The 10290-nt window shown below is 44.9% G+C and overlaps 1 protein-coding gene across 1 annotated transcript; it reads right to left on the reverse strand.

Moving 5' to 3' along the window:
* Positions 1–5205: 5205 nt before the first annotated feature.
* On the reverse strand, positions 5206–9998 carry LOC131455978 (uncharacterized). Its single transcript, XM_058623915.1, has one exon. The coding sequence runs from the start codon at positions 9996–9998 to the stop codon at positions 5250–5252; it is 4749 nt and encodes a 1582-aa protein (XP_058479898.1). The 3' UTR covers positions 5206–5249.
* Between the last annotated feature and the right edge of the window lie 292 nt (positions 9999–10290).

Consider the following 10290-nt stretch of genomic DNA (forward strand, 5'->3'; position numbering starts at 1 on the left):
TGCGAAAAACCAATGCAAAATGGCTCAGTAGCGCCCCCACAGGTCACGTGCCTATGGAGCAGGGAAAATTTAGTTTCACCGAATTTCCCGAAACTCGGAGGGGTGATTGTTCGGCGTAAGCCGAACAAAAAATCCTTTTGACACCATGACCTCGACTCAACAGGAAGTCGGCCATCTTGGATTTGGCGTCCATCTTGGCGTTTTACAGGTTTCGTAACTGAACGAACTTGTCTGAGGGCGTTCATCGTAGCAACGCGGAAGACGCGTCAAATTGTTCTAGACCCATCCAAGATCTAAAGTTATAGGAAACTTTCGCAGATTCAAAAGGGCGTGGCCATGGCAGCCATCGGAATTTTGGCGAATTTCGCCGGCTCGCCACAAAACAGGAAGTGCGCTATAACTTCGCCATACTTTGGCCTATGCGCACGAAACTTCATACGTGACACCAGACCCCGCCCCTGAACACGTCTACGAATGCGAACTTGACCCCAACGCGATGTCGGCCATTTCGATTATCGCGTTTCGCCGCTAAACAGGAAGTGCCCTGTAACTCGCCCAAAAATTTACCGATTGGCCCAAAACTCTATATGTGAGACCATGTGCCCGCCCTGAACACATATGCAAGACATCACCTGCACACAGGAAGTAGATCCTCTGAAACAGGAAGTGCCCTTTAACTTCACCAAACATTGACCAATCGGCCCGAAACTTGATACGTGCGACCAAGGGCCCGCCCTGAACACGTCTGCAAAGTATGACCTGCACACAGGAAGTAGGTCGCCCGAAACAGGAAGTGCCAGGCCATTTGCCCGTACATTGACCAATCGACATTTAGTTTCACCGAATTTCCCGAGATTTGGTGGGGTGATTGTTCAGCGCAAGCCGAACAAAAAATCCATTTGACACCATGACCTCGACTCAACAGGAAGTCGGCCATCTTGGATTTGGCGTCCACCATGGCGTTTTACAAGTTTCGTAACTGAACAAACTTGTCTGAGGGCGTTTATCGTAGCAACGCGCAAAACGCGTCAAATTGTTCCAGACCCATCCAAGATCAAAAGTTATAGGAAACTTTCGCAGATTCAAAGGGGCGTGGCCACGGCAGCCATCGGAATTTTGGCGAATTTCGGCGGCTCGCCACGAAACAGGAAGTGCGCTATAACTTCGCCATACTTTGGCCTATCCACACAAAACTTCATACGTGACACGAGACCCCGCCCCTGAACACGTCTACAAATGCGAACTTGACCCCAACGCCATGTCGGCCATTTTGATTATCGCGTTTCACCGCTAAACAGGAAGTTCCCTGTAAATCTCCCAAAAATTTCCCGATTGACCCAAGACTTGATATGTGAGACCATGTGCCCGCCCTGAACACATATGCAAGACATCACCTGCACACAGGAAGTAGATCCTCTGAAACAGGAAGTGCCCTTTAACTTCACCAAACATTGACCAATCGGCCCGAAACTTAATATGTGACACCAAGGGCCCACCCTGAACACGTCTGGAAAGTATGACCTGCACACAGGAAGTAGGTCGCCCAAAACAGGAAGTGCCCTGTCATTTGCCAAACATTGACCAATCGGCCCGAAACTTGATATGTGAGACCAAGGGCCCACCCTGAACAAATCTGCAAGACATCACCTGCACACAGGAAGTAGGTCGCCCGAAACAGGAAGTGCCCTGTAACTCGCCCAAAAATTTACCGATTGGCACAAAACTTGATATGTGAGACCATGTGCCCGCCCTGAACACATATGCAAGACATCACCTGCACACAGGAAGTAGATCCTCTGAAACAGGAAGTGCCCTTTAACTTCACCAAACATTGACCAATCGGCCCGAAACTTAATATGTGACACCAAGGGCCCACCCTGAACACGTCTGCAAAGTATGACCTGCACACAGGAAGTAGGTCGCCCAAAACAGGAAGTGCCCTGTCATTTGCCAAACATTGACCAATCGGCCCCAAACTTGATATGTGAGACCAAGGGCCCACCCTGTACAAATCTGCAAGACATCACCTGCACACAGGAAGTAGGTCGCCCGAAACAGGAAGTGCCCTGTAACTCGCCCAAAAATTTACCGATTGGCCCAAAACTTGATATGTGAGACCAAGGGCCCACCCTGTACAAATCTGCAAGACATCACCTGCACACAGGAAGTAGGTCGCCCGAAACAGGAAGTGCCCTGTAACTCGCCCAAAAATTTACCGATTGGCACAAAACTTGATATGTGAGACCATGTGCCCGCCCTGAACACATATGCAAGACATCACCTGCACACAGGAAGTAGATCCTCTGAAACAGGAAGTGCCCTTTAACTTCACCAAACATTGACCAATCGGCCCGAAACTTAATATGTGACACCAAGGGCCCACCCTGAACACGTCTGCAAAGTATGACCTGCACACAGGAAGTAGGTCGCCCAAAACAGGAAGTGCCCTGTCATTTGCCAAACATTGACCAATCGGCCCCAAACTTGATATGTGAGACCAAGGGCCCACCCTGTACAAATCTGCAAGACATCACCTGCACACAGGAAGTAGGTCGCCCGAAACAGGAAGTGCCCTGTAACTCGCCCAAAAATTTACCGATTGGCCCAAAACTTGATATGTGAGACCAAGGGCCCACCCTGTACAAATCTGCAAGACATCACCTGCACACAGGAAGTAGGTCGCCCGAAACAGGAAGTGCCCTGTAACTCGCCCAAAAATTTACCGATTGGCACAAAACTTGATATGTGAGACCATGTGCCCGCCCTGAACACATATGCAAGACATCACCTGCACACAGGAAGTAGATCCTCTGAAACAGGAAGTGCCCTTTAACTTCACCAAACATTGACCAATCGGCCCGAAACTTAATATGTGACACCAAGGGCCCACCCTGAACACGTCTGCAAAGTATGACCTGCACACAGGAAGTAGGTCGCCCAAAACAGGAAGTGCCCTGTCATTTGCCAAACATTGACCAATCGGCCCCAAACTTGATATGTGAGACCAAGGGCCCACCCTGTACAAATCTGCAAGACATCACCTGCACACAGGAAGTAGGTCGCCCGAAACAGGAAGTGCCCTGTAACTCGCCCAAAAATTTACCGATTGGCCCAAAACTTGATATGTGAGACCAAGGGCCCACCCTGTACAAATCTGCAAGACATCACCTGCACACAGGAAGTAGGTCGCCCGAAACAGGAAGTGCCCTGTAACTCGCCCAAAAATTTACCGATTGGCACAAAACTTGATATGTGAGACCATGTGCCCGCCCTGAACACATATGCAAGACATCACCTGCACACAGGAAGTAGATCCTCTGAAACAGGAAGTGCCCTTTAACTTCACCAAACATTGACCAATCGGCCCGAAACTTAATATGTGACACCAAGGGCCCGCCCTGAACACGTCTGCAAAGTATGACCTGCACACAGGAAGTAGGTCGCCCAAAACAGGAAGTGCCCTGTCATTTGCCAAACATTGACCAATCGGCCCGAAACTTGATATGTGAGACCAAGGGCCCACCCTGAACAAATCTGCAAGACATCACCTGCACACAAGAAGTAGTTCCTCTGAAACAGGAAGTGCCCTTTAACTTCCCCAAACATTGACCAATCGGCCCGAAACTTATTATGTGAGACCAAGGGCCTGCCCGGAACACGTCTGCAAAGTATGACCTGCACACAGGAAGTAGGTCTCCCGAAACAGGAAGTGCCCTGTCATTTGCCAAACATTGACCAATCGGCCCGAAACTTGATATGTGAGACCAAGGGCCCACCCTGAACAAATCTGCAAGACATCACCTGCACACAGGAAGTAGGTCGCCCGAAACAGGAAGTGCCCTGTAACTCGCCCAAAAATTTACCGATTGGCACAAAACTTGATATGTGAGACCATGTGCCCGCCCTGAACACATATGCAAGACATCACCTGCACACAGGAAGTAGTTGCTCTGAAACAGGAAGTTCCCTTTAACTTCTCCAAACATTGACCAACCGGCCCGAAACTTGATATGTGGTACCAAGGGCCCGCCCTGAACACGTCTGCAAGACATGACCTGCACACAGGAAGTATGTCTCCCTAAACAGGAAGTGCCCTGTCATTTGCCCGTACATTGACCAATCAACCTGAAACTTGATATGTGAGATCATGGGCCCTCCCTGAACACATCTGCAAGACATCACCTGCACACTGGAAGTAGGTCGCCCGAAACAGGAAGTGCCCTGTAACTCGCCCAAAAATTTACCGATTGGCCCAAAACTTGATATGTGAGACCATGTGCCCGCCCTGAACACATCTGCAAGCCACAACCTGCCAACAGGAAGTAGGCCACCAGAAAGAGGTGGGGTGAATTAATAAAGCTAAAAGCATGAGATTCACTTGCAGCTCTTTCAAATATTTTCACTGCTATCTTCAACAATAAAAAGTGCCTGAGTTTCCAAACCTGACAAATGGTTAAAAATTACCCTTCATGTAAATGTCAAATCAGTAAGCAGGGCACCACAGGGAATTGAACCCCGTCCTGGTAAAACCAGGAGTCCAACACCAGTGCCTTTTGCTTTTTGACACAACACAGAAGGAAAAGCAAAACCTGCATTAACAACAGCATATTATGACATCATAGCATAAAATGCTATGATGTCATAGAAAATATTCTAATACTGTTGTAACGCAGGAAAAGAAACCTATCCATAAAACAAGTTACAAATACTTACACTGTTTGACTCACCTTTCCTGGACCACCACAACATGGACTCAGATGTACAACACCTATGAGAAACAGGACAGGAACAGGGAGAAACAGCAAAACAGAACACAAACAAACACAGCCCCAACACCTAAAAAACCCACCACATTGAAAGTCCAAACACTAACAATACACAGTGATGTGAATCCGAAGAATCCTAGCAACACAACAAGTAATCTCAAACAAAACTTTCATGATCAAAATTGCTCTGCAAAGTGCAAAGACTTAATTCGAGCCGATTTCTGCCCCCTCCTCATGATTACCTCCAACATAAAACAGTGGCAAGTTCTCCAAACCTGCCCGGCGGCTACCTAAGTCAGGGTACTTCACTACCGATGCAGTTACCCAGTCAAATGCACAAATGAACAGCCACAATGACAACAAATCTACCACTAACAAACCATGGGGACTCTAAAATACACATTAACAATTACCGTACCTCTCTCAGCCTCTTATCAAATCAAGCACATAACACATGATCTTACAACTGTAACAAACAAATAACTACAGTTCCTCATCTTCCTCATCATCATCATCTACAACCGTCAAAGTACACAAAATCCCCTCATGATCACTAAAGTAAGTGGGACAAACAACAGACCCAACAACATACTGTGAGGACTTTAAATACACATGATCTATTAAAGTACCTCTCTCTGTGGTTGGTTCTGAGACGTCCTGAACAAAGCCTCTGTCAGTTACAAATTTGCAGATTGATGATGATTTTAAAATGTCATCATTGAAATCTCCCATGATTGTGATAGTTTCACACTGTGGATCGAGCCAATCAATTAATTTGCCGAGATGTTCTTTAAACAAAGACATGGGATATGAAGGTGGTCTGTAAATCACGGCTACCAATATCTCACAACTAATGAATTTAAAAATTAAACATTCTAAATTTACATCAGGCATTTGGAGTCTTTCATATGCCACACTGTTTGAAGTGTACATGCCCACTCCACCATGTTGTTGTCCTTGCAAAGCAATTAAGGCCAGATTGTTGCTAGAATAGGACGAACTGCGAGGACAACTATGAAAAGTATAGCCATCAATGTTTAGTGTTTGGGCTGGTGGAGAAGCTGGTAGCCATGTTTCTGTAACAGCAATACAGTTAAGCTGCAAATGCTGTGTACATGTTGCCAAATCTGCAAGGTGAAGAGTTAAATTTTGTACATTCATCAAGAACACAGTGAATGTTTGTGTACTCAATCTGTGTTCTGTGAATACATTTTCTATCGGGAATTTGGGCATATTCTGAATTGCATCCTTAATGTCGTCCTTGCAATATATTGCTTTCTCTTTGAAATCTTGAATTATCAATCCTGACAAATTTCTAACACGACTTAATGCAACATAGGCTTGCCCAGCTGAAAATACCCTCTCAAGACAAACCACAGCTTCATCAACAGTAATACCCTGAACTTTGTGTACTGTAACAGCCCATGCCAGTTTAAGGGGAAACTGTCGTCTCATGCCACCATTTTTTGTAGCCCTTTCCTCTTCTGGTTCAATGGCTGTAGAACCAATTAAATCTATGGGAACATTTGGTGACTCCTTCCTCCTCTGTGCACCCACATGCTCGTCATCAAACTTCACATAGATTTTAAGAGGAAAGTCACTAGTCTCTGACCTAATTATATCTGTTACAGTGCCACAAACACCATTCACTAGACCATCCATTACATCGATATTTTTGATTAACATCACCCGTGCATCCCTGCCAAGCAACAACTTCTCAGCCAAACACGTGTGAGAAGTGTTGGCATGATGTCGACCTTTCAGCTCAAGGTTCCCTGTTTTCTTGCTATTCACGTAATCTTTAGCATTTATCTCGACATAGTCGAGACAGGTCTCCCTTAACTGCAGAGTATTGTGCCCATTTACTTGCATATTTGTTGGGAAAATGTGTAAAGCTGGGCTGACTTCACCGGTTTCACAATTTTTCAAAATGTCTACGTCACTCTGCAGCATGGGGGTACCCTTTGAACGAGTTCTAACTCTGTTCAACAGCTGTGCAAAAACACCATCCTTCTGTCTGACTATCTCAGTCAGCTCAACAACACTAAAACTAGACCACAAGTTGATGGGTCCATTGTCAATGTACAGAGGTTTACCTCGGACTGGAGGAAGCTGGAAAAAATCTCCAACAGCAATCACGCTGACTTTCCCAAATGGGGAATAGTCACCGGTCTGTTTAATTTGCCTCAATCTGCCGTGAATATAAGCTAAGAGGTTATGGTCCACCATTGATATCTCATCAATAATCAATATCTGCAAATCAACATATTTAGCCCGCAAAGAATTGAGCTTCTCTTCACCCAAAGGGATGTATGGCAAGCGCACATCCTTTCCAATGCTAAACGTGCTGTGTATAGTTGATGCATGCAAATTGTATGCAGCAATCCCAGTGGGAGCGGTTAACAAGACACAAATGTTGTCAGGTTGACGACACACTGGTGACAATAACCTCGTTGCCTCATATTGAATGGCCTTGATCAAATGACTCTTCCCTGTCCCTGCACCACCTGTGATGAACACATGAAAGGGATCAGGGTTTTGACCGTTGATCTTGGCCAAACACCACTGACGAATTTCATAGAAAATAGACAGCTGTGTTTCATTCAAAGACCTAATCAAAGCCAATCCGTCACTTCTGCACATGATGTTGCTTTTCTTTTCCAAATGTGCAACCTGTTCACTACTGACTGCCAAATCTGGAATGTTTTCGGTTTCGTTTTCCTCCACAACCTGTCTGCTCTCTGTCCGTTCCTGATTGCTATCAGCTCGCTCGATCTCTTGCTCTGGGCACAGTTGAGCCCAGGCATCTTCAAATTCATCGCTGAGATCTACCGATTCCTGGATATTAGTCAATATTGCTGAGTCTATTTTTTCAAACCTGCCTCTGTTTTGGTCAACCACTGATTTGACAGACTGCAATGACCCATCACTCAACCTAACATGACCATCACCATAAAACAGTTCAAACGATTCAAAATTTGGAGGCTTTAACTGCTCGTCTACACGATAGGGCAAAAACAACTGCAAAATAGACATGTGAAATAATTCTGAATTTTTGGTCTCAGAAACACGCATATAACGAACAACTGCCGGTTGCGTTCGTGTTCTTTTTGTGACAAAACCGCAATTATTGTTCAATTTAATTGGGTTCTTGGATTTTTGATTTTTGGTCAGAATACGATATTCTGAAGCAAATGTTGCTATGCACATGTTATTAAATGTGCTGTCGTTTGGTCGATTCTTGTAACGCTCAACCAAACTAGTCATCCACATGTCTGAAGTAGTAAGTTCATTTGCAGTTGCTTTTTCCCTCAACACATTTATAGGCAGGCTCATTTTCACAACATTTTCCCCTGTTGGGACAAACACAACGTTCCTAGAATTTTCCCTGAGATGCATGTTTGTTAATCTATAAACTGCCTCTTGAGCACACACATCTCTGTTGTGAAGATAAACACTGCCCAAGTTTTTCAATGCTTGTTTTGCACTGACATTACCTTTACTAGCCTCTTTCTGGGCATTTGCCAACAACAATCCCATCTCCCGCTCTGCCTTGGAAATGTAAGAAATGATGTAGACAATGCAGGCATATGCATCAACCACATACTGGATGTCCAAATTTGCATTCCAGCATTTTAGCAGTGGTTTACTATACTGATTAATCCAAACTTCATTAGGCTGCCTTTTTAAAACAACGTGTGTTTTTCTGGCACAACGTTTGTATGCAGCCTCAAAAAGGGCTTGATTGATACCCAAAGATTTAAACAAATTTTCTGTGGTATCAAAGGTAAGGTCCTCATTTGACAGAGCACTCTTGATAGCTTTCAAAATGTTAGAGGCAAGCTCTTTATCCATCTTCTCAGGCTTGTCCTTACCCTGTTTCCCACATGTGCATATTACCTGATTTGTGTTGACATCAACATTCTTACATTGGCACATGTTTTTGGATGCCTCATCTTCCGTGGTGCGGCACACAAATGTCTGTGAGGAAGCAGGTCTGGGAAAGTTGAACCGACAAACAGTTTTATTCTTCCTACACGTCTTTGAATGCCTCTTTGAATGTTGCTGCACAGATGTCACAATGTCAAGTAAAACTTCGTCTTGTGAAGGTAGTTCACATGTTACATACTTGTCGATGAACTGAACTACCTCTTCATCTGTGTTTTCGTCTATCTTGGGGGCATTCTCAATCCAAAACAGACAATGAACATGAGGCGAACCTCGCTGCTGAAATTCCACTCGGTAAAAGTAGTCAATAATTTTACCGATTGGATGCAATGGAGACTTGAGAACCTCATTCAGAAAAACATGCCAGCGGAAATCAAACATCCTGGCAGCAGTGACAGGATTACGTCGGAGCAGGTCACATCTGTCTGCCCACTCCAAACTTTCTACTGTCTGAGTTCTCCCTTCTTGCTTCAGAATACTGTGCAGAAGGTTAGTCCACCGCAGATCAGCAGAAGAAAATGAACAGAACCACGTAGGAATACCCAGCTGACGAACACAAGCAATCAAGTCACGCTGTACTCCTTGCCAAAAAGACGGGGTACCTCTGATCGGTTTGAGAAAACGATACCCTTCATCATACTGCAACAGCTTCTTCAAAGACTCGTCATCTTTCAACAAGCGGTTGCTCACCTTTTGTGTCGTACCGTCTCCCTTACCTTTTCGTAAGGCAATCGACACACTGGACACAACCTGTTGAATTTCAGACATGTACTGACCAAAAAAGATGTACTCTACATTCTGAGCAAACCTGCTATCAGCATGTAGAATCCTATTGTTAAGATATCGTGACATTGTCAAACGATATGGCCTACTCTCATGATAGGTGTTGTGTCCCAGGGGGAACAACACTGGGAAGCATTTGGCTTCATTTGCAAGATCAGACAGCATTTTCACAGGACTGTTCCCTTCTCCTGGAGCCAGATTCAGTATATCGTCAAAATACTGATCCAGAGCTTCCTGACCAACATCAACAGGCAAGAGACAGGTGTCCTGGAACATACAGTGCTGCTGTCGATCATGCAAAAGTTCATCTTCACCCTCTAAAGTTGCATCACCACTTTCTACTGTGTCACACAATCTTTCCTGTCTTTTCTCCTGGCTCAGCATATCATCAAAATACTGATCTAGGGATTCCTCCTCAACATCAACAGCCATGGAGCAAGTGTCCTGTAACATACAGTCCTGCTGTCCATCATGCAAAATCTGTTCTTCAACATCTGCCATTTCCTCACTACATCCTTGTCTAGCATCACTACCTACTTCTACATCCTCTACATCTGGTTGTCTGCCTAATTCATTGAGCCACTCCTCATTAAACTCAATGTCTTTATAATGCACATTAACCTGTTTTAAATACCGCAAGGCTTCCCTAATGTGCATCGTGTCAACATACTGATACCTGTAATGCCCTTTGTAAGTTAGCTTACGTTTCAGTTTTACAGGTAGCAAAGACCCTTCCATAGTGGAACGGGGCAGCACATTGCTAGTCTGAACAATGTTAGCTGGAACACATGTC

This window comes from Solea solea, chromosome 3 (assembly GCF_958295425.1).
Source record: "Solea solea chromosome 3, fSolSol10.1, whole genome shotgun sequence".
Taxonomy (NCBI): domain Eukaryota; kingdom Metazoa; phylum Chordata; class Actinopteri; order Pleuronectiformes; family Soleidae; genus Solea; species Solea solea.

Excerpts from the sequence above, each read along its gene's own strand:
- LOC131455978 (XM_058623915.1), bottom strand. The coding sequence starts at position 9,998 with ATGGCAGATGTTGAAGAACAGATTTTGCATGATGGACAGCAGGACTGT.